General features: G+C 34.2%; 1 protein-coding gene across 19 annotated transcripts in view; it reads right to left on the reverse strand.

The window, feature by feature from the left end:
• Positions 1-27,093, reverse strand: part of LOC149785740 (twitchin-like) — a 469,207-nt gene that overhangs the window by 18,165 nt on the left and 423,949 nt on the right. For all 19 annotated transcript variants that reach the window (XR_016425447.1, XM_089979624.1, XM_089979627.1 and 16 more), the window contains 5 exons: positions 25,876-26,048; positions 24,586-24,637; positions 21,328-21,475; positions 18,759-18,939; positions 13,155-13,379 (listed from right to left, as the gene is read on the reverse strand). Coding sequence is in view for 18 of the 19 variants with exons in the window: in XM_089979624.1 (XP_089835750.1) it covers positions 13,155-13,379; positions 18,759-18,939; positions 21,328-21,475; positions 24,586-24,637; positions 25,876-26,048 (779 nt within the window). In the remaining variant the exon portion in view is untranslated. The remainder of the gene's footprint in view (positions 1-13,154; positions 13,380-18,758; positions 18,940-21,327; positions 21,476-24,585; positions 24,638-25,875; positions 26,049-27,093) is intronic.

Here is a 27,093-nt window from a genome sequence, read left to right on the forward strand (position 1 = left end):
AGCATGATAACTATGACCCAGATTTGTTATAACATGATAATTATTACCCAGATTTGTTATAGCATGATAACTATGACCCAGATTTGTTATAGAGTGATAACTATGACCCAGATCTGTTATAGCAAGATAACTATGACCCAGCTCTGTTATAGCATGATAATTATGACCCAGATTTGTTATAGGATGCTAAATATGACCCAGATTTGTTATAGCATGATAACTATGACCCAGATCTGTTATAGCATGATAACTATGACCCATATCTGTTATAGCATGATAACTATGACCCAGGTCTGTTATAGCATGATAACTACAACCCAGATTTGTTATAGCATGATAACTATGACCCAGATCTGTTATAGCATGATAACTATGACCAAACCTTCTATAGCATGTGGATAATCACAGAGATCTGCTGTAGCATGACTATACTTAGAACTGCTATAGCATGATGCCCATGAATCATAATTGCTATTGCATAATGACACACGATGACTATGACCTAGATCTTTTATAGCATGATGACTATGACCCAGATCTGATATGGAATGATTACCATGAGAAAGATTTGTCATAGCATGATGATCATAACTTAGAACTGCTATAGTGTGTGTGTGCTTTAGATTTTTAACATAGCTTTAACAAGTTTCCAGTCACATCACTACGATGTCCGCAGTATGGCAGTTTAAAGTGATGTCTAGCAATGGGGCATCATGCTGCAGACATGTAGCATGATGTCACACCCAGTCACATTATCCTGACACTAGGCCAACCAGTCCTAACACTAATCTCTTTAATGTTGAGCTCATAGCGAGGCAGCTGTTAATACCATTTTTAGAAGTCTTTGGCAGGACTCTGCCGGGGTGAACTGCTATAGTAAGATTACAATGATTTGTTGTTGTTGTTGTTGTTGTTGTGGGGTTTAATGCCATTTTGCAGCACATGATAGGCTATACATGGCGGCCAGTATTAATGGTGGAGGAAGAACCAGAGAAAACCCCGGAAAGAACCACCGACCCACGAGAAGCTACTGGCAAGCTTTCTCACATACCCACATTGGCTGAAGATTACAATGAACCAGATCTGCTATAGCATGATGGCTATGACACAGTTCTGCTATAGCATGATTGCAATCATCCAGATCTGCAATAAGCATGAAGGCTATGACCCAGGTCTGCTATAGCATGATGGTTATGACCCAGATCTATTATAGTACAAAGACTGTTACTGAGATTTGCCATGATTACAATAAGCTAGATCTGTATGATCAGGTCTATGCTGTTCATTCCATTAATAATCAAGCAAACAGTGTAGACCCCAATCTGTCAGCTCATTATATGATGGCAGATCATGGTCTACTTTGTTTTGCAGTTAGGTATACATTATGTGTGAACAAAGATGGTAGCCCAATAATGTATTTTAAATGTCTGATACTGTATTTGCATAGTTGATCCCCTGACAACTATTTAGCACAATACAGTAAACAATAATATTTTATAATTATTAATTATTCACCAACTCAGAAATCAATGAACACTTTAATATAACATTTTTTGACTTTGCAACTTAAATGAACATAATAAATTTGCACTAATTCTATATTTAAGAAATCTAAATTTAAGAAATTCTTTTGATTTACACAATATGGGCCTACTGTATATATATGTTTAAAAGTTACGTCCAACTGCAAGCTGCACTGACTCAGATCTATCACTGAAAAATGCACCAGAAGATCGGGGTCTATGCTGCTTTATAGGAGTAATCAGTAGAACCAACAACATGGGCCCTGATCTGCTGGTGCATGATGCAACTGCAGATCAGAGTTTATGTTGGTTACAGTAGGAGCAGACATATAAGTATGTACAGTATTCCCAGAGACTTGTATAATAATCATTTGTAACATGTAAGGTCAGTTCAAACCATAGATTTAAATTTGTACTATATTACATGTACAATATAAAATGCTAGAAATGATATATTTTAGAATATGTCTGAATACAGAATTTTGAATTATTCAAAAGCATTAAATACGATTGATGCATGCATATGTATTTCATCAATTAATGAAAGTCAATATATTGGATGCAACTGACAAAAAACAATTTGGACATGTTTTGATTTACAGCTGAAATCATGGATAAGAAGAGGGTTGCAAGATAAAATCATTCTTAAACCAGCCTAGGTTGGTTACCATGGTGAGTGTGTCTGAGCAAGGCACTTTCCTTAAATTGCCTTGTCACTAAATAGCCTTTGATGTGTTGATGTGCCATTATACAATGACCATACAATCAATCAATTTAAAATATTTTGCCATATAATACAGACACACAATAGTCCTCAAAGAAACTGATGCTTTACTGAATGAAAAGAATTTTCAGGAATTCAAGTTAAGACCATTTCTTTTTTTTAACAGTTGAATGTCAAGACAATATCTTCAATTCTAACAAAAAATGTAAAATTAGCAAAGCTGGTATAGTGCGCATATTAAATGTTAGACTGGTTTTCATTAGGACAAAATAGTCCTCACTAGAAGTGTTTTGGTGAAAACAAAAAGATTTTTAAAACAGACATGATGACAGCCATACTGGATATACAACTCGCACCAAGTTTATTTGAGACTAATTAGATATCATAAGAAGGCTACTTGTGAAAACCTCATGTCGATATAACCATCCATTTGAGATAATAAGAATATCTTCAAGAGTAGCTATAACAAGATTTTCAAGATGGCCACTTTGGTGGTCATACTGGACATCAGATAGCAACATTTTCATTTAGAGACCAACTAGACATAATAAGAAATCTTTTAGTGAAAACTTCATGTTGATATAACCATCCATTCAGGAGGAGTAGTGATAACAAGATTTTCAAGATGGCTGCTATGGTGGCCATATTGGATGTCAGATTGGCACAATTTTCATTTGAGACCAACTGGACATTGTAAAAAGTATTCTTTGAAAAGCCCCCATCAACATGACTTTCTGTTTAGGCAGAGTTGTGATAACAAGATTTTTAAGATGACTGTCATGTTGGCCATACTGGATACCAGACCAGCACCATTTTCATTTGGGACCAACTCATAAGAAGTCTTTTCATGAACACCATGTGCTGATATGACAATACATCTAGGCACATTAAGTGATTAAAACATTTCAAAGATGGCTGTCATTATGGTCATATTAATTCTAACATTAGCACCATTTTTTGTTTAACAACAACAAGACATCATAAGAAGTCTTTAACTGAAAACCCAATGTTGATATGAGCATCCATTTTGGAACAGTAGCAATGACAAGATTTTCAAGATGGCTGTTGTTGTGGCCATATTGTATGTCAGATCAGCATGATGTTCATCTAGGTCCAACTAGACATCACAACAAGTCTTTTAGTTGAAAGCCCACGTAGATAAGAAAATTCATTTAGGAGAAGCAGACATAATATCATTTTCAAGATGGCTGCTATAGTGGCCATACTGGATGTTTGAGCAGCACCATTTTCATTTAGGACCAGCTAGACCATGGGATAAATGTGTGTGTAAAGTTTCATGGCAATCCTTCATGTAGTTCAGGAGAAGTAGCAATAACAAACTCGTGCTAATGAATGGACGGATGATGCATGACAGATAATAACTCATCCTATAAGCTCTTCTGGTCTATGAGCAGAAGAGATAAAAATTACTGATACGAGTAATGAATGTTTAATAAAATTTCTCCCCTCGATCACAGTGTATCCTAAATTGTGCTAACTCATATGTAACAGTCACTTAAATGTACGCTGCATAGACCCAAGTCTACCAATGCATGATTCACTAGCAGACTTGAATAGCACAGATCATTATCTGTTGGTTAATTATGCGATGACAGACTACTCTGCACATTATTAAGCCAAAGTTATACATAGGTAAAATACAGTGACACAGTCTGATGAATCTGTCACATAATATTGTGTGTATTGACTTCCTCTACTTCACACAACCATTTCTACTTGCTTATAGGTCAGGTCCAACTGCAAACAACATAGATCCTGATCTGCTGGCACATAACATGCTGGCAGATAAGGGTTTATGTTGTATGTTGTACTGAATACTCCTAACAAACTGCATGACCCAGATCTGCCAGTAAACTTGTTGACTGTGGATCTGGGTCTCTCCAGTGAGCAGTTGGACCTGGCTTGTATGTGAGTATAGATGGTGTTTGGACTTTCTAAATGCGACAAACCAAGGTTAATGCTTACTGTTATAAACAACGAAGTATGCAATACACAATACAAAGCTTTTTGTTTGTATTTAGTCTACTACATAAACTAGACAAAAAAGCAATACACAAACATGTTTAAAGAAAAAGAAAAGGAAACCTATCCAAAGACAAATAAAAACTTACATCTGAGAATTTGCTAAGTTAAAATGTTATCAAACTTGTAATAATAAATAAATTATAAACTTTTCTAAAGTAATAACAATAATAATAAGAACACAATGCTTATGAAAAATATTCTCAAAACTGTTTGATAATAATACTTAAGCTCAAATTCAAAGTCGTAAAATTTTGAAGTTAGGATACTGGTTTTATCAGGATTTATTGAAGATGAGTCTCGTTCCTGGTTTGCTGATTTTCACTGACCTGGATGTAATCCCAGTAACTAAATTTTAGGACTGTCAGCCTGAGTCGGAATTTTTTTGTTCAAAAAGTTGTGAGAATATGGTAACAAATTTAACCTATAATAACAACCAAATCCCTTTTTGTTAAGCCCATCTTCTATTTAGCTAGAAAGTAAACAAACTTGAACAGAAAGCTTTAACATAGAAAACTGGAGCATTTACCTTAATCTAGTGTTTGAATGGTCATACGTATGGACAGTTGTACAGACGTACCCACACACTGATGCCAAAGTGATAGCTACATAGGTTTGACAAAAATGAAAGTAACACACTCTGTGTCCAGATGCAGATCTTTTGTCCTTCAAATTGGGTCACTGGCTGCTTAGTCTCACCTGTATATTATACTGTTACTGGTCACGACGACAATATTATGTAGTCACAATAGAACTTGTGGTATTATTTAGAAATGGATTTCACAGATTACTCATTTAGTCTCATTTAAACTTGACCACGATGACTAATGATAACTTTATCACAAACTTGTAATAAAAATCTTAACTCTGATGGTGATCCCTAGGCTGGCATGCAAATATCATACTTGGGTCTCTCTATCTGATGACAAGGGCACAATAAAATTAGCCTCATGGGCAGATTTTGTGGGTGTTTTGGAGTTCAAATGTACCCTTCTTTTCTTCAGTCACAATTTCATTGAAAAATTACTCTTGTAAGCAAAATTAAAAATTCCAGACTCAAAATATAAAAAAAACCTGCAGAAAAATTCCTGGATCCAGCGTAGATCTGGATAGCATAGCAGTAACTTGCTTACTTTGCATCTCTACAGTCCTGGGTTTGATCTCATCTTCAGGCACATGCTGGTAAACAGTCACCAATTCAGAGCTGATATTTCTTCTAGGTTGTCTGTTTTCTTCAAGCCCAAAGACCATGTGCATCACACGCAACCCATGACAACAGCACACACTCAGACCTGTCACCTCTAATGCACTATTAGATCAGAGCCTATATGATGTTCACTTGAAATTATGCTATATACCATCTCTACTTGCTTATAAGTCAAGTCCCACTGCAAGCAAAATAGATCCTGATCTGCCACATCATAATGCACCTGCAGATCAGGTCTATTTGTTTGTTCTACTGATTACTCCTTACAAACTGCACATATCTAGATCTGCCTTAGTATTAATCAATGGCAGATCTGGGTCTGTGCAGTTTGCAGTAGGACTCGACTTATAAGCAAGTATATATGGTGTGCTAGCATGTAAATCAGATCAAACAAAAAACAAAACAGACCCAGATCTGTTGTCACATGAGGCTATGCTGCTTATTAGGAGTGATCAGATTAACATACAACATAGACCCTGATTTGCCCATGCATTATGTGATGGTAGATCAAAGTATATGCTGTTTTAAGCAGCATCAGATTGGGGTATATGTTATTCACACTTGCATACTAAGCACAGATAAATTGTTAAATGAACAAGGTTTTGAATATGTTGTGGTAAAATTTTCCTGTATTCACTGCAAGATATAGGAATGATAGTTGCATACAGTTTATAATGATTAGTGATATTTGACCAAAAACCTAATTCCATTGAGGCATAAAAGTGATGTCTCAGAGTAATATTTGTACACAAATTAATAAAACCCAATATTTTCACGATGTTTTTACAATTTATTGCCAGTATTCATTATATTGTGTATATTCCATCTAGCATTCATTATATTGTGTATATTCCATCCAGTATTCATTATATTGTGTATATTCCATCTAGCATTCATTATATTGTGTATATTCCATCTAGCATTCATTATATTGTGTATATTCCATCCAGTATTCATTATATTGTGTATATTCCATCCAGTATTCATTATATTGTGTATATTTAATACCGTATTCACTATATTGTGTATATTTAATACAGTATTCATTATATTGTGTATATTCCATTTAGCATTCATTATATTGTGTATATTCCATCTAGCATTCATTATATTGTGTATATTCCATCCAGTATTTATTATATTGTGTATATTCTATCCAGTATTCATAATATTGTATATATTCCATACAGTATTATATTTTGTATATTCCATCCAGTATTCATTATGTTGTGTATATTCCACACAATATTCATTATATTTTGATTCATTATATTTTGTATATTCCATAGAGTATTCATTATATTGTGTTTACTCCATAAATTATGCCATTTGTCTGCACAAGAGTACCACAAAAAGTACTTACATGCCCATCTGTGTTCAATAGTCCTGCATATGGGCACTAAAAAAGCATGATTGACTGAGCAGTACTGACCATAATCTTGACCTTTCAACCCTATAATAGGTAGATTCATTGCCAAAATGGAAAACCATTGAATTTTATTGAAAGATGGCAAAGAAAACCATCTTTATTTTAATCACTGTAACCTTGACCTTGAATCCATATAATCCAAAATGTATACTTTTTCTTTCCCAAATTAGTAAGTCACGTCCCAAGTTTGGTGCCATTATATGGTTTGTATTTGAACTCACATCACAGGCACATTTTTCCTTGTTTATGTCACAGTGACTTTGACTTTATACCTTTCAATACCAATCAATAGATTTCTTTACTGCCAAGTGTACATGGTTTGGTCACAGTACACAATATAAACTTATTCCATGGAAATGATCATTGTTTTCTTATTGGACTTTATGTGACACTGATCTTTGACTTTTAAATTAAAAATTATATAGTTGACTTATTCATTTGTAAATGTTTGATACAATTCCATGTGTGTGAAATGCATGTGATATACCCTCCACATATATTTGCTTTTAAGTCAAGTCAAATTGCAAACAATAATGATCCGGATATGTCATAGCATACTGCATATGCAGACCAGGGTATATGTTTTCTTATTCTACTGATTACACCTAACAAACTGCACAGACCCAGATCAGCCAGCATATTATGCAATAGCAGATCTGGGTCTGTGCAATTTGCAGTTGGACTCGACTTATAAGTGAGTATATACAGTATTCACATGAAGACATTCAGTGACACGTATGTTTATGATGTCATGAAAGTCTGCAATGACAGTGTTCCTCCTGAGATGATGGGTGTCTCCCATCCCTCACTTAAATCTCTCATGTACTCAAAATCATTTTTAAAATTCAGGAGGAGACATTTGTTCACACCTTGCTTTCAATGAAGTATATTTACAGAAAAGACTTCCTGTGATCACATAACTGTAACCTGGCTTACTTTTTGAGCCTGACACTTAAATTGCTAATTCAACAGCCAATAACTTATTAGTGATCATAGAAATTTGTAATGGATTAAAGATGTTAATGGGACATGAGCAGATTAATAAAGAGCTCTAGCAGCAAAAAACAAATACCTTTACTTGGAATCTTTTGGCAGTGTTGGTTTTGCTTCAGTGCTAAACTTCAAATTACACTTTTGAGTAGACTTTTATGTGTGATCACAAGTAATTTGGAAAGGATTAAAAGGATTAACGACTATGGTAGGATTAGTCATTACTAATTATTATTAGTCATTAGTCATTAGCCCAATATGCATAAAACAGGTCTGTTTGGCTTTGTTATTTAAAGTTTGTCAAAATATGTAAGCATGTGTTATCTCCCAGTGCTAAAATCCCAAAATCTAAACAACCAAAAAAAGCACCAAAAAAATCAATAATGGATGGAAACAGGAATATGATTTTTATTGGAATCAAGATCAAATGGACAAGAATATACATTTTGTAATTTCTGTTATGTAAATTTTATGAAGAACTTCCCAAATATGACTAAGATCTAGACAGCCCCAATCTTGAGCAGTTCTGGCAGGCAGTCAACAAACTGAATCTACCACAGGCAGGAAACAATTTAAGCACGTTTCTGGATTCAGTAGAGTTGTACAAAAGTTACCATATTCCAATACAGACATACACAAAAATAGTTTCTATTTGGACCAAATTTCATGCTGACTCCAGTGAAAACCTGAATTCAGTAACAACACATCTAAAGTGTTGTGATCAAAAATGATGAGAACTACCACTAATCCAGTCAATGTTCTCCTATGAAAGGTTAAAAATGCTTGTGCTAGATACAATGACAGTATGAATGACAAGTTAATGTAAAAGGGCTGATGTGACAAGATGTTCATTTTTTAATATAGAATAAGTATATTTGTTCAATACTCATTTTTTTTCTGTTTGCATGGTAAAAATTGGATCAATGAAAATCTCTCCTGATTTGATGCCATCTCTTGACCAAATATTTAAAATCACCTGATCTGTATTAGGTGACCTCTGTTCTACAGTATGTATGTTACTGTGCAAGAACCATTTTATTCTCTCATTCAGTCTCCTTCAACTTTGACCTTTTGACCCACAAATCAAAATGCATTTCATCAACTCAAGTATGAGCAGACACATGTTTGGTCTAGTTCTATGAGTTAGAACTAAAGTCGCTGTGCAGAAACCAATAGGAATGGACCAACAGAAGGACCTTATCACAGTATGATATATTCTGTCATGCAATGGACATATAAAATGCAAATAAAAGCAAAGTTTGCATTTCACACCAGTGCGCTTTGATGACCTCAGAAACACTCGGACATTGAAGAATTTATTCAAATCACAGATTCTGACAGATCTCACAGACTAGGACTCGGGAACTATTACAGGTATACTAATCCCAAAGATTTCATTTATAACAGGTTAAAGTCTAATTTGCTGTTTGATTTTTTCAAGATCTAAGTTGCATTGCAATTGCCACCTTTATCAGATGGCTTTATAAAGATCCTCTAATGCCAAGAAACCATGTTGTCATCTTTCTGTCCTCAAGAAAACTCTGTAAAGTTCCATTTCTACAAATTTTGGTATTTCATTGAAGAAAAATATATCGAGGTTTTATTATTGATTGCAGTGAGAGGTCATGGAATTTTGAGATGACAGCACCTACAGCATTCAATTGAACCTATATTTTGCTGGATCTAAACAATTTTGAATGTTCAGTTTCAGTATTCTAAAATAAGAAGTCCCACTTCAAATGTAAATCTGCTACTTAAGGAAACTGTCATCATATTTATATTTTTGTACACTGTTAGCTTTGTTTAACCTACTTATAAAAATGGGAAAATAAAGACCTGTATAAAGCCCTTTAAAATAAATTCTGTCACAGGAATAGTACAGTTCCAGTTCCAGTCATAGTTACCTCCCCTAGAAATAAGTGTTTCTCCTTAAACTCTAAGAGTGCAGTGTGTTATTACTGAGGCTGCCTTATATACTGGGACCCATTTAAAAAAAAAAAATAACTGGCCAGAGTTGCCTGCTCTAAAAATAGGAGCATGTCTCAGTGATCCAGCTCTGTAACCGTGGTCAAGGGGGCTAAGTGACCTGTTAAAACTTAGAATGCCTTGTAATGAATCACCTTTAATATCAAAATATCCATCTCCCCTGGAAAAAGGAATGCCAACTGGTAGTCCCTCATTATAACAATGGTCAGGGGAGCCAATAGAGTATATAACATTATAAGTAAGGTCACCTTATACTGGCACAATTTTAATATTAAAAAATGCATTAATCCCCAAAATGCATTTTATATGAGGTATCATGCTAGAGTAACCTAATTATTATCAATTGAAGAATTGAGAAATCAACTTTGAACAGGTACAGGATAAAATAACAAGAGTCCCAAAGTGAATTTCCAGGGATCCAAGATAAGATAACTGTGTTTTTAACTGCCAAGTGTTTTTATATTGAGCAGTAAGATTTTCAAACTGGCTTCTGTGACGGTCGTTATTGGATGTAACATTGGTAACATTTTCATTTAGGACCAATCTGACATCTTTAGAAGTCTTTTGGTGAAAAACCCATGTGAGTATGAGTATCTATTCAGGATAGGTAGCCATGTCAAGATTTCATAATTGCCATATTGGATATCAGACTGGCATTATTTTCAATTGGGACCAACTAGACTTGATAATGAACCTCCTAGTAAAACACCATGTCAATTAAGACTTTCTATTCAAGGGCAGAAGTAATAACAAGATTTTCGATATAGCAACCATAGTGCCATATTTTAAATATAGTCACCACTGTGGCCATACTGGAGGGCATTATTTTTATTTAGTACCAAATATGCACCATAAGAAGCCTTCTGGTGACAACCCCATGTCCATATATCTATATGACTTTTCATTAGGAGGAGTAGCAATAGCAAGATTTTCAAGATGTCTGCCATGGTGGCCATATTGGATGTCAGATCATTTTCATTTAGGGTTAACTACACATTATACAAAGTCTTTTAATGAAAACCTCATGTTGTTATGACCTTACATTCAGGAGGAGCAGTGAGAACAAGATTTTCAAAATGGCCACTGTGGTGGTCAAGCAGTATAATTTTCACTGAGGATCAACTTGACTTTGGGATAAATGTGTGTTTGTGTGTTGTGTGTGTGTAAAGTTTCAGAGCATAATCCTCCAACTGGATTAGAAGGAGTAGCAATTAAAAAATCTTATACTGACAGACAGACAACAGACAACAGGCCATTTCATAAACTCTTCACCAGTAGAGTTAAAAAAGAATGACAGAAGCCCAAAATAGTTTGCCCCAACATTTATTGTGAAACAAGTATCACACACAGCAAACAGGTCTGTCCAGGTTCATCTCATCTCTAAAACATTTTAAAAACATGATGAACAGGTGGGAGTTAGGAAGAAAACATTACCTTTGTTCAGGTTATATGCTGAGAAAATTGCAATCAGCTATCTTTAAACATTATTTAAGGAATTGAAGGGTAGCAAAGGTAGAAAATAATTACCATTTTCAGAGCATAATATTAAAATACCTTTTTAAAGGTAAGTTGAAATACCTTTTTTAATGGTAAACTAATTTTATGCTAACAAATAATGTATCATTTTAAATTTCATTACATAAAATTTGAAACCTTTCATCATCAAAAAGGTCAATCTTTGGCATCTTAAGTAAAATGGCACAAAAAATATGTGAATTTCATTTTATTACTTAAATTCACATGAAATCACAATAACTCCAAAATGTGTAACGAACACTGTATACACACTATAGATGATGCCTTCAAGAGCATAAAATAAATCATAAACAGAGAATGCTGAAAAAAAGGGAGTTAAGTAGTGTTGCCTTCAGTGGTGCAATGCACAGTACACATGAAAAGCATCTCAAATCTAAACTGGCATGTGTATGACATTTGCGGGGTGGGGGCTAAGCACAATTCAAAGCAGATCTATTCATGTGGAATAGCTATATTACGACGTTTGGTTACAGCAGGTTTTCATTCCTACAAATATACTAAATATTAACCATCATGCTAAATTGCTTCTCATAATCACTGATTTACTCTCTACACAACTGACAAGGATGTACTTACTTTCCAAATTGTGTTAAAAACTGTAACAATAATTATGATTTAGAGATATGTCGATTTTTATGGAAGCATATTACACAACCTATGGTTATATACAGAAAGTGTAACTATGTACTTAAATTTGCTACATAAATCTAACATGCATTTTAAACATTAAACAGTATTATCATGTTATGCAAAAAGCTTATTATCCAATAATTGCAGAAAAAAGGAGATAAGGGAAACTTTAATATGGAAAATGATAAATGTTTCCCGTAAAAAATAATTTTTAAGGACTCATCAGATGCATAATCCTTTGGAAAGAATGAGTGAAAATATTCAATATTATCAAGAAATTATAAAAATTATATTTTGCACATTCCTATATATGTTATAATCAATAATTATGATTTAAAATAATTAAGAAATACCTGCATCAGTATCTTTAAAAAATAATTTATGGCAGATAAATCATTTAACCTATACGAATTCATAACACCATGCCTGTTGTGCTCTGTGGCATTAAATTTGTAAAAATTTTTTAGTTCATTCCCTGAAAACATGAAATTTGAGCTTCAAAAGTTTTATAATTTGCAGCAAACTTTAAAAAAGACCAATGAAGGCAACACTATAAATGAAGTTACAGACAATTTAATTGTGCTTTTCTTGAAGGGTCTATCCCTTATGTTATTTGACATTAAATTTACTGTCTACAATTATTTTGTGTCAAAATATATTAGTTTTCTTTCATAAATTGTTATTTACTATTATTGCACAGCCCCATATTTATTATTTTAAAAAGTTAACTATATCAACAAACTTGTATAAATATGAAGACATCATAAGAATTAAAAAATTTACATTACTTCCATTTCCAAGTCCTGATGAATCAAACAACGCATTGGTTCAAAATCTCCGTTATCTCCAGTAATGATCTCAACTGATGGTGAAGGTAAAATCCTTTGAGACACATGTGCAAGAAGTGCAGGGCGTATACTACTTTTTCAGAGCTAACATAACCACTGCTACATTATATTTTGACAACAATGATGCCACATGTATACATGGTGATATAGTACATGGGTTAGTGAGTTCGGTGCAGTCACTACATTGTTAAGAAAATTACGGCTAACAATAGTCATTCACGTTATAGTCTTGACTCACTTATTCTTTCTCGCCTGGATGAATATGAACTTGAAATATGAGAATTGGATTCCGTTATACCAGGTCGGGATGATCTGGAAGATTTACTAGTTAACGAGTAGCTAGAAGAGTCGATGCTTGTTGATCTTCCATAAGATGCTGACGGTGAAGTCCTGCGAGCGTGTCGAGAACTGGAGTAGGAATCGGTGATAGATTTAAATTTCTTGTCAATTATCTGGGATCGATCTGCAAGTACAAAAATATATTTCTTCAATCAATTTTTAACTGGTTTGTGTACAAACCAAGACATCAATAAATATAAGTTACAAAGTTTTAAGTTACTACAATTTTAAGATAAGATGCAAGTTAAAATAAATTAAGTCATCTATTTAAGCACATTTTATGATGCAAATATATCAATTTCATTGAATATTGGGATAGTAAATGTTTCAATATTACAATTTACAATATTCGAACAGTAATTATCGATAATGATTTATCTGAAATACTGGGTGATCCCTTTAAATAGTTTCGTCTTCTTGTATAATTATTATTAATCACATAATGTCTACCTTTATTAGCACTGGAACCATGGTGGTTCAATGGTTAGCATAGACAGAAAGTGTTTAATGTGTTTCACAGGATTTGCTTTAAATAAGCACTCATATAAGTTCCTCTATATTTATGTCATTTAATATATTTATCAGCAACTGAAAGTCAAGAACATTTTTTACTGCATTTTTAATTCCTTTCAATGTTAAATATACTACGGGTCATGCTACTTGGTGAAGTGGGCAACTAAGCTGCCTAAAAACTTCTGTTAGGAAATGGAACACGACTTTGCCCTGTGACTTTTGAGGTACACTGAGTGACCATAGTTTATTAGCTGTTCCATCGCCTTAGCCAGGTTAGTTCTAGTGTTGTTTTGTAGCTCAAGGTAAAATGTAGGTATCAAACCATCAAATATCTGGTATTGATATCAACTACACTGACAAACAAACTCTTGCATATTAACAGACATGTGTTTTGATAGCTGATTGACCATTAACCCTTTCCAGAATAAATTAGCAATTATCACTACCCAATTTCCTATAAGTTTTCTTTTGATGACAAAAACATGCAAATTTGCATTTCACTTGAACTATAGTATATAAATAGCAACTTGAGTTTTAAGCATAGAATTGGTGAAAAGAATATTTTAATTGCTGCGTGTACATTTTTTCTTAATAAAATCAGTTTGAAACCATAAGTAAACCTGTCATGGGGAAATAATGGTAGACATCACTGTAATAGATTGTCTGTTTCTGTTAGATTGTCTGTTCCTGTTAGAATGTCTGTTCCTGTTAGATTGTCTGTTCCTGTTAGATTATCTGTTCCTGTTAGATTGTCTGTTTTCATATGCCATGGAGCATATATATTCAAGAAAATATAAATTAACAGAAAGCAAAGTCTAAATATAATGTTATAATTTTGAAGATTTAGCTTTAAAATGCAATTATGTAGGTCAGAAATGTATGGGATAATGCTTTGTTGTGGAAATTGAGAAGTGCTCTAAGATCACAGTTACGTTCAGATTCATTTTTTTCAAATTACAAAGAAAAAATGTCAGGCAAATACTATTTAACCAATGCCTAATGTTTCACCAAGTACATAGACAAATAATAAAGACCTTTATTTGCAATCCTATCAATGGACTGTTGTAATGAAGCTATAAAGTGAGCAGTTACATCAAGAAAACCCATCTTTTTAAAAACAGATGCACTCACATGTTGGCTGTGTTGTCTCAGTTGGAAAGTTCATTCATGTACCAACTTTAATGTTTCTTGTCTATGAATAGTTACGGTAATGTTTTATTGTCAACAAAGAAATTAGGACCAACAGTAGGACCTGAAATGATCTGAAGACACCTGTGCATTTGCTCTATTTTACATGGGACAGGGGTTGTTTCAAATAAGTTTGGATGTTTGTTCAAGTGCCATTATATAGTGAACATCCAGAAAGAAAAAAGAAATTCTTGATTAAGGTGAGTTGATCAAGCATTTTTACAAACTTGCAATTACCTGTAAAATATTGTAATCAAGCTACTCAGTTAAATTTCATTATGATTTATAGATTCTACTGTTCTCTTTTCAAGTCACATGGCCACAATACACTGCATATGAATATATTTTTATGCTTGTACCAAATGTGTTAAGAATATAATACAAACTCAAAAATCTTATACCTGAAAAAAAAGTATTGCTTAAAACCAATGTTAATTGCATACTGGAATATAGAGATCATAATTCAAAAAACATACATACATACATACATACATACAACAAAACACAGATCCAGTTAAGTTTTTATTTATAATTATACTGTTTGCTAAGGAGGACTATCTGCTGCTACTTATGAAACTGTTTCGGTTCATTCTGTCAGTGAGTGATTCAGCGGCTACTGAATGGCACAACATGGTTGTACAGAGGTCACAGCTGGTCTGTGAAAACTCCCTAACAGAATGTTATGGAATACCCTTGAGTAAAGTTTCTTCAGCGGAAACTACAGGAGCCCAGCAAAGACTGGGCTGTCCAACAAAGGATGGGATGACAGCAGCAACTGTGTGGACTTCTTGCTGTTGTAGTTGTATGGTTTAACACCATTTTTCAGCACACGATAGGCTATACATGGTGGCCAGTATTAATGGTGGAGGAAGAACCCAGGAAAACCCCAGAAAGAACCACCGACCCACGAGAAGCTACTGGCATGCTTTCTCATGTACCCACATTGGCTGAATCCGAGACTCGAACCCACGCAGACAGAGGTGAGATGGCAGTGATCCATTGTTGTTGTATGGTTTAACGCCATTTTTCAGCACATGATAGGCTATACATGGCAGCCAGTATTAATGGTGGAGGAAGAACTCGGGAAAACACCGGAAAGAACCACCAACCCATGAGAAGCTACTGGCAAGCTTTCTCACATACCCACATCGGCTGAATCCAAGACTCGAACCCACGCAGACTGAGGTGAGATGGCAGTGATCTGTAACGGGGAGCGCTTTAGACCACTCAGCCACTCGAGGCCCCTGTGTGGTTTAATGGTTAAGTTTGAATACACCATATAGTGCTGACATTAGATTCTTGGGTAAAAAAACAGAATGGAATGAAGTGAATGCCCTAGGGCGACTGCTTATTTAGGGTAAGCAATATGCAGCAGCAAACACTTCCGTGTCTATTGAACACTGTAGGCGTTGAGGTGGGGATGGCGGCAGATTTTTCGACCGAAATATGCATGCTATTGCTCTCAGCTCCAAACTAGAACAGTTGAACAAAAGACGCTGCACATGACAGCTGGACTGTTTTGATTGTCTGTCAAGTGATGTATTAATAGATCTCATGCATATTAATGTGCAGACTATTTGCAGGAATGGTAGTGAGTGGGTCTTCTCCCTGTTCAGCTCTTACTCCTCCCTGTTCTATTGAACAAGATAAGTCCCTTCTCCCTAACATTCAAGTCAAGCTTGACCCATAACATACTTTGTACATTTAAGTTGTTCATATAGCATAATTTTCTGGCCTATAAGTTGATGTGGAGTCAAGTCACCTTTGCTTATTTTGTAAATTTTCCATCATTCGTCTACATATAAGTGTATGTGAAGTGTAGGACAAAACCAAATCAACACCTTGACTTTCTTTTTCACTAGAAACTTCCAATTTCATGAATATTAATCATATCACTAAATGCTATTCCAGATATATTGGGAAAATGCAGTCACCAATGCTGACGTGCATTATCTCCGAGTTTGATTTTGGAGGTGGAGGGAGGTTTCAGGGTGACTGTAATCTGTATTGTTCATTTATCTGATGACTGTGATCTTCCTCATATAGAAAAACACTACTATATTCCATTATCAATCGACACTGCTGAATAAGCAGTTAATTCTGGTTTTACCTATGATATACATTTTCACAAAAGCCACATGGCTGTGCAGTATTATTTACAATTTAATTATATCTGCCAAGAGCTTTGGTCAGGTTATTTTAGCTGACACCTGTTTGAGAACAAGATCTGACAGATGAGATCAAATTAGTGAGGCTCTCAAAAGGAAAATGAGGCTATCCATAGGAAAATGAGAAATGTAAAGAAAATTACTGAGACAGAAAAGAAACAAAAGAAAAATAAATTAAGCTCTTTTAAAAAAAAATAATTCATCAATGATATCTATGACATACTAATCAAATTTAAACAAACAAACAGTTTCATAATTTCCATTCTTAAACACATTATCAATCAAAGCACCTTAATGTTTCATTTTATCTCTTAATCAGTTATAGACTAAGCATCACTTCTAGTGGTTCTCAATCCACTTGAGATCATAAAACTGATCATTGATTTGGATTAATCAAAGAGAACAAAGGGAGTACCAGCTTTGTCTAATACTCAAAGCCAATATCAAGGTTTAAACAGTTAAATGACTTGGATTGTTGCTGGAAACCAAATACCAATCCATCAATTATAATCAAAGAGAGATGCTGAACTAATAGCTTGCGAAGAATGAATATGGGCAGTGTGATTACATTACAATTTGTTTTTAGTTGAAATGCAAGACTAAAAATGGGTCATTGAAGATTTATGAGTAGTCCATTTATATTTTTAATTTTATGCTATATTATGGACATTTTTTTTATATTAAATATATGACAGCATTGTCAAAATATGATAGTATGAGCTTAATCTAATGTATTTAATAAACAGTCATCAAACATTCGAGTCATTAATATGGATTAGAGCCTTTTGTAGCATTAATTATATCAATGAAAAGGATGTACTGGTAATTGCTTAAGGACATCAAATAAAATGCTTGTAAATCAAATATCAATGGATTTATGGCTAAAATGTTGTCAGGAAGAAAGAGGTATGGTTGAAAACTAACAGATGAACAAAGCAAAGTCTATTCATAATTGTTTCTTTTCTAATATAGGAACAAATTGTATTCTTTCCATATGTATGATATACTACATGGCATAGACTGTTAAGTACAACATGAATTGTTAACTCTTGTTTTATGTTGGAGAAATCAGTAAATACAAGCAGATACATATGCCTACAAAATAATGATACAAATTATAATATAAAAGTGGTTACACTAGTTCATAACAATTTACTGACATGGTAATAACATCCCATATATATATATTGAAAGGTCTGAAAAGAATGCAAGGTTTTGATAACCAATCATATTTAAAACCCAGAGTTTAATGTGTATAATTGCTCTGACAAACTTAATGTAGAAAATACATTCTCTTCTACCAGTTCCTTCAAAGAATGCCCATTTCATTCTATTGAAATAAAATGGAAGTTACAGTGGAGTTACTTGGGGGGAATTATAATCCAGGATTGATGAATGGCAAGTTAAATGTATAAACAAGAAAACTCCGATAAAATTTCCCAAAATTCTATATTTAGCTTTAATTTTTAAATAACCTAAATTTACTATTAGCCAGGACTCACCTGGAAAATATAAAACAATGGAATCACGTCTTGTTAAAAAATAACAAAATTTGGTATTGTCTCTCCTCACAATAGCAAGAAGAAAAATATTTTACATAATATATTTCAAACATGTAAAAACAAATAGCTCACCTTCTACTACTACTTTGCAATTTGTTTCATGCTGACCCAGGTCATTGACTGCCTTGCATGTATAGGTGGCGCTGTCATCAACATGAGCATTCTGTACCTCCAGTGAGCAGACTCCACCTGAATACTGAATCATGTAGTGTGCATCTTTCTCAAGTTCTTTACCATTCTTATACCATGTTACCTGAAAGGTAATTATCACACATAATTATTACACAGAAGATCCCAAAGAGGGAGTTATCACACATACTGTATGGTTACACAGAAGATCCCACAGAAGGAAGGAACTATCACAAATACTGTAGGGTTACACAGAAGATCCCATAGAGGGAGTTATCACACATACTGTGGGGTTACATAAAAGATCCCATTGAGGGAGTTAATACACATACTGTAGAGTTACACAGAAGATCCCATAGAGGGAGTTAATACACATACTGTAGGGTTACGTAAAAGATCCCATCGAGGGAGTTAATACACATACTGTAGGGTTACAGAGAGGATTACACAGAAGACATTACCACACATTACTGGGTTAAACAGAGGTTCCCACAGATGGTAATATCATATACATTGCTGGGTTAAATAGAGGATTTCACAGAAGGCATTACCACGTATCTTGTAGGGTTAAATAGGATTCACAGAAGGCATTACCACACATCTTTTAGGGTTAAATAGGGGATTTCACAGAAGGCATTATGACACCTCTTATAGGGTTAAACAAAAGATCTAACAGAAGGCATTATCACACATCTTGCTGGGTTAAATGGTGGATCTCACAGAAGGCATTATCACACATCTTGCTGGGTTAAATGGAGGATCTCACAGAAGGCATTATCACACATATTGCTGGGTTAAATGGAGGATCTCACAGAAGGCATTATGACACATCTTGCTGGGTTAAACAGAGACTTTCAAAGAAGGCATTATGACACATCTTGCTGGGTTAAACAGAGGCTCTCACAGAAGGCATTATCACACATCTCGTTCAGTTAAATAGAGACTCTCACAGAAGGCATTATCACACATCTCGTTCAGTTAAACAGAGGCTCTCGCAGAAGGCATTATGACACATATCGTTCAGTTAAATAGAGGCTCTCACAGAAGGCATTATGACACATCTTGTTTTAGAAAACAGTTGGGTTACAGAATTTTCCTGGAACATTGAAACAGCGTGCATGCTAAGACCATGGCAATATTGTTACAGTTCAGTTGAATTCTGCTGATGTGGATGCATTTGATCGAGTTCCAGTTCCAGCAATCCTTTGCTGGAATTCATCTTTCCACAGACTGAATTTCATGGGCAGCTTATGTTGGATAACACAGTCTCATCTTTGCATGCTGGGTCTAGTTCTGATGCTGTCATTGATGACAAGTCAATGGATGAGGATCCTGACTCACATTCAGACCAGTCATCAATGGAAGCATCAGATTCTGATGCCCAGCATCTAGACGAGTTATGTTTAGATCTGGACAAGTCAGACAGTAAGCATCATTGTCCTGGTCAGTTAACAATGGCTCTCTTATGCTTAACTGAATAAAATTTTGCAATCTGATGTATGATATTAATATCTTATTTTGTGTTTTTCTCTATTTTCTATTGTTCATTATATAAACAACCTTGCTAAGGCTACGTATTCGTGTCTACCTACATTTATCATTTAGTCTTTGCTTACATTTGTTCTTCTTGAATGATATGTAGGACCAGTTGGTTATACAGGACTACTATAATTTTCAAGGTTACTGATTTTGTGGGCTTGCGGGAAAGTTCTGGCAAGTTTCAAACATGGAACATGATGCAATTAAAAGACCAATTTTTAGGCCCAACATGAGCCATAACTTCAATAATTATTTTGGAAAAAGGGTGAAACGAAACTTGATCTGGTAAACTTAATGTTAAACTTCAACTCACATATAATGTCTTTCTTAAGTGCACATGTTTAGATCACAGTGTGTGGGTCAAGAATGGGAAGTAACTCTGCTAAAACCTGCATAAAATCATCCAAATTTTCAATAAATTTGCCATCATGTATTTCACGTGTCTTGTTACCATTCAAATCAGCACCATACATGGCTCTTAGATGTGCTTCATTCAGTGCAACCACATTGGGCAAGGTGATAGATCCTCCAAAGATGAGATTTCCCAACATTGTCAAAGGGAGTTAAGTCCCTAATATGTACATACCAATGATTGTGCCATTGTGTATTATTATGTCAGTGCACTTTTTATGACGAGATGAACTTCATTAAATTTATCTTCAAAGTAATTCCTTAAGCACACAGTGCATGTATAACATCGAATATGGTAGGTAATATTTTATTTTCACATTTTCAAACAAACTTAAATGGCTTAAGTGGAGTTTTATTTTCATTATTTTCTGAGAAAATTGTATGACGTAATGGCCCCTGTTTCTGACTTATAAACTATTCCCTTAAACTGTACCATAAATGTGGTAGCATTCATTGTGATATTAGGATATTAAGAGTGCATAGTCTATGGGATATCTAGAAGTGGGAACTCATTGGGTCACAGCCCCTATTGACCATACAACTAAATATGATAACTTATTACTTTTGGAACTGGGAAGGCTTGAACAACAGTGATGAGTTTGAAGTCATTGCCAACTTGGATGATGCGGGGACGCAGGTCAAACTCAAAATCAGGAGGACGGTCTTCTTTAGGTTTCTCAAATTCCCTCAGTTCTGATTGTTGTCGAGATCTGAACAGAAGTAAAAAAAACATTAGATTAATTTATAACTTCCATTCCAAAGGTGAAACATTTTGGTAAGAAGGCTAGTGGGTATATAAATGTGTAATTCTTCGTGCTTTTCCCAGTTTCCAGAAAATTGTTAATTTTGTTTAAAAAAAATATCCTCTTTTACTTTCCTAAAGTTTCACAAACTGTTTTATGTACCTGAAGATATTATCTTATTTGCCTGTTGTTTTGATTCAAATCATATACCTGTTTTATTGTATATCCATACTTCAAAAATGACTTGGTGTATTGATTCAAATCATATACCTGTTTTATTGTATATCCATACTTCTAAAATGACTTGGTGAATTTGAACAAATGTTTTTATAAAGGATATAGTCTTCTGTTTTGAATCAATTTTCTTCAGTAGAATTTTAGGAGTTTAAAGCCATTTTATCATTTTCCATCATTTCTGTCATCATATGGTTCATGACATCACAAGCCTGATATGACCTTTATGCCTGAGATGGCTTCATAAATACTGGTAAATACCATACGGTGAACAGATTGGACCCAGCTCTGGCAGATTAGGGTATCCATTGTTTATTCTATAGTGGAAGCAGAACAAATCATAAACCTCATGAGGGGTGATTTGAAAAGGGGTGTGGTTTGTTTGGGTTATAATGCCCAAATTTTTCTATCACTAAGAAAGATATTGTTTTATCTGAAAGAAAAGTGGGATTTGACTGACCAAGACACCCACCTCCCAGTACAACTTCTACATCTGCCAATGATTACAGCTCAGATTCTGTAACACCAGGCTGGATCTAAACTGTTGGCAGTTACATAAGCATAATAGAGTCTATGTTGTGGTTGGTACTGAGACAAGGAAATCAGTGTTGAGGGTTAAAATATTTGTTTATTGTGAAACTTTGCCAACAAAAGACACACAATGAAACTGTTACCTTGTCTTGGTGATAGCCCAATATTTTTCTCACCCATCTGCTCATCATTTTATTTCATGCATTATTTCAAACAAATTTATTTTATTTCTATCAAGAGAGATCTTACTGCAGAGGTATCATAATTTTTCATGAAATTGAGAGCATCAAGCTCCCAGATTGCTGAATCCTGTTGGCACAAGTATGTCACGAGGCGACAGAGGCCAATGTACTTAGAAAATTGAATCAACTTTAAGAAATGCAAGGCTCACAATTTCTTGCCATTTTCGTATCATGTTGTTGTTGTTGTTGTTGTAGGGTTTAACGCCATTTTTCAGCACACGATAGGCTATACATGGCAGCCTGTATTAATGGTGGAGGAAGAACCTGGGAAAACCCGGAAAGAACCACCAACCCACGAGAAGCTACTGGCAAGCTTTCTCACATACCCACATTAGCTGAATCCAAGAGTTGAACCCACGCAGACAGAGGTGAGATGGCAATGATCCGTAACGGAGAGCACTTTAGACCACTTGGCCACTCGGCCCCCCCACCCATTTTCCTATCAAATAAATATTTTCAGTTGAACCTTAAGTGAACACTGGTGGATGTGTTATTGTAGTTGTTGTTGTAGGGTTTAACGCCATTTTTCAGCACAAGATGGGCTATACATGGCAGTCAGTATAACTGGTGAGAGGAAGAACCCTGGAAAACCCCGGGAAGAACCACCAACCCACAAGAAGCTACTGGCAAGCTTTCTCATGTACCAACATTAGCCGAGCCCGAGACTCGAACCCAAGCAGACAGTGGTGAGATGACAGTGATCCAGAAAGGTGAGCACTTTAGACCACTCGGCCACTCAGAGGCCCCTCTGGTGGATGTGAATTATAGAAATACAAATATACTCATGTATAAGTTGAGTCCAACTCCAAACAACACAGACCCTGATTTGCCATCTCATAATGTACCAGCAGATGAGAGTCTATGTTGTTTGTTCTACTCATTATTCCTAACAAACTGCATAAACCTGGATCTGTCAGAACATTATGTGACAGCAGATCTGGGTCTCTATCATTTGCAGTTGGACTCAACTAATAAGTGAAGATACGTGGTATGATATCTCCCTAAACTGGAAATCTACTTGAAACTAATGCCAATTTCAAACAGCATAGCAACTGTTATCTGGTCCTGCATCCAAATAGCAAATATTATCTGGTTCTGCATCCAAACAGCAGGTGTTATCTGGTCCTGCATCCAAATAGCAAATGTTATCTGGTCCTGCATCCAAATGTGCATTAATACAACCTTCTGAAAAATGGACTAAGTTCCTCTTACACAGGTTTCCTGCAATTCCATGCCATTATTTTCTCTGTTAATTCATACAACATACATTTAACTCATTCACTAATGGTCAAAACTGCTGCCATGTTGTCCTATGGTTTCTCCTTGCAGGGGTCAACTAGCTCCAACTTTCGTTATTTTTGGTCATTTACTATTTCATCAATATGTTTTACACTCTTTTTTTATAAAAAGTTCTTTTTCCCCAATTGTTTTAATGATTACAGGTAAAAATGATGACAGCCATTTATGACACAGGTGACAGGTCAAGTTAAACCAGACCTCCAGGGTTATACCAATATCTGGTGACTCTTTTCGGGTGCAGTAAATATACATGATAAGAACCTTGTACATTGAAGAGTGAACTGTATGATACTATTTGATTTGATGGAATGAATAGTATTATTATCAATTTATAAGTGGTAAGCTGTTTTAATAAATATATTTATTTTTACATGCAGCACTGAATACTATTTGCAATGCCATTTGAAACCAACTACAATCATGAATTACCTTGTAAATGTGAAATGTGAATACAATGTTGTATATATTATTGAAAATTCATCCTTAATTGAAAGGAAAAATATCCCTAAAGACTGTTATATATATATATATATATATATATATATATATATATATATATATATATATATATATATATATATATATATATATATAAATAGAGAGAGAGAGAGAAAAAGAAAGAAGTAATGTTTGGAGGCATGGCCATGAAGTTAGTTTTACTGATAAATAAATAATTAATACTACTGTACATAGTTTAAAAAAAAAAACATTACAAGATCATTAAAATTGAAACATTAGACATCATCAAACATAAGTTTTAGTATGGTATACCTTCTCATGGGTGTTGTTTCACGGCTTGAAACAGAGGGTCTTTCTGGAGCAGCTGTGGAAATGAAAGTGATAATTTCATTCAAGTTTTGGCTTTAACTAAAACTTCAACTTCTTTATGTTATGTAGCTTTTACTCTTTTCCTGTTGAAAAGCTTACAAAAAATAAATGTAAGCCTCATATTTTATTTATTTCATAATAAGTACCCTCTTGGAATATAAACAAGATGGATGCCAAGTTTACTAACAGACTTGAAACTAAACCTGTTTTGAAGTGGAAAATTATTATCTGAAGTTTGAAGTGAAAACATTGATCTGAAGCACTTTTAAAGTCCATGAGCACAATTTAGTCATGATATTCACGTAACTATAACAGGAAATGTTATAGTGAGAACCTTATAATGAGGGAGCACTGTACATTGTTTGCAAACTGGTGCCTTAAAACATGAAGAAATCCCAGTGTCAGATAGATTGGTTGTGTTTGCAAACTGGTGCCTTAAAACATGAAGAAATCCCAGTGTCAGATAGATTGGTTGTGTTTGCAAACTGGTGCCTTAAAACACGAAGAAATCCCAGTGTCAGATAGATTGGTTGTGTTTGCAAACTGATACCATAAAACATGAAAAAATCCCAGTGTCAGATAGATTGGGTGGGTTTGATATTCAAACTGGTGCAATGAAACATGAAAAAATCCTGTTGTCAGATAGACTGGGTGTGTTTGCAAACTGACACCATAATAAAACATGAAGAAATCCCATTGTCAAATTGACTGGATGGGTTTGATTTGCAAATTTGTGCCATAAAAGATAAAAAAATCCCATTGTCAGATAGTTTGGGTGGGTTTGATTTGCAAACTGGTACCATAAAACATGAAGAACACTGTCAAATAGACTGGGTGTGTTTATTATTATAGTCCTTTCAATAATTTAATCAAAAAATAATATGTAAGTAGTTGTAGCATTTCATGGCACCCCAGCACAATAGTGGCTATTTGGTACCAACTAAAGGTCAAGTCTGATAGAATAAAAACTTAAGAATTGCACAAAAACTTTACAAAGACAAACCTTCCAAATAAATGTATACATGATGTACAACAACATAAAAATTAAAGAAAAATGTTAAAATTCTGTAAACAGTATATAAAGTGAATGATAACAAGAACATATCCAAAACCTTTGAAACATATGGTCAATATTGGTTATAAATAATTTTAAAGATAACAATTAAATATAAAGAAAACTCAGTGCATAAATTTAAATTGAGAGTACTTTAAACTAATAAAAAAAGAACTTACATTCAACTTTAAGAAGTGCCAACTCCTCACGCTTGCCAAAAGAGTTCTCAGCTTTGACAACATATTCTCCCTTGTCATCCATCTTGATTCGGCTGATTTTCAGCTCAAACTCATTTCCTCTATATTTCTGCATGTACTTTACACTTTGTGTTAGCATTGTGTTCTCAAAGTACCTGGAATACAGATGATTACATTAAAATAGGGTTGAGGTCTAGTGTATATTAGGCCATGTGACAATAAAGTTTGGAAATAAATGCAATAAAAATAAAGAGGACATTTTAACAATAATAACAGTATAAATCCATCAAAACAGTTAAAAAAATTTAAGGGAGATAACTCTGGTCAATCACCTTTATATTATATTATTTTCATCAGTTCTAATTTCAAAGTTATATATATATATATATATATATATATATATATATATATATATATCTATATATATATATATATATATATATACACACACACACACAAATGTACACACACACACAAATCATAGTTCCCACGCTTTTTTAATATAAATTTCCAGGATGAAATTAATTTTTCAAGGTTAACGTATGACCATTATTGAATGGAAATAAAGAACATTTTGGATTCTAAAACATGCATTTTCTGAATCTGAGGATGTTTTTCTTTCAAGACTTTCCAAAACATGTCAGAAAAGATGATCATATACAAAACCACAAAATCAGTCACATGAAAGAAATCTGACTATATTCCCATAAATTGGCATTTCAATGTGCAGAATACAAATTCTAACTTTACTTTGCTGACCTGCATTATGTTGCTACATGGAAACAACATAATGAGCATACATTTTTATGTTTCCTTTCAAACATTTAATTGTAAAGAATTCTAGAGCAATATATGTGCATGTTATACAAAGTAAACATTTCCTATCACAGTATAAAAATAAACCCCAATAAATGCAAAGTATTAGAATCTTATTTTGTAATGAAAAAGTTTAACCCTGAATTTATGTGTGCCAATAAAATCTCAAACAAGATTTTTCAACCAACCTAAACTTCTTAAAATGATTTGGCTAACAATGCCATCAGTTAAAGACAAAAGGGTTGATTTAAATTTTGACAAAAGACCTTCAAAATTATAAACTGTTGTATAAACAAGGACTGAATTTTCTGTAATATCAACTTGTCTTCTTGTAGTTCAATAAACCAGTCCCCAAACCTGTATTGATACATGGGCTCTTATCAT

Source organism: Sinohyriopsis cumingii, chromosome 13 (genome assembly GCF_028554795.1).
Source record: "Sinohyriopsis cumingii isolate HCF-2022 chromosome 13, ASM2855479v2, whole genome shotgun sequence".
NCBI lineage: Eukaryota > Metazoa > Mollusca > Bivalvia > Unionida > Unionidae > Sinohyriopsis > Sinohyriopsis cumingii.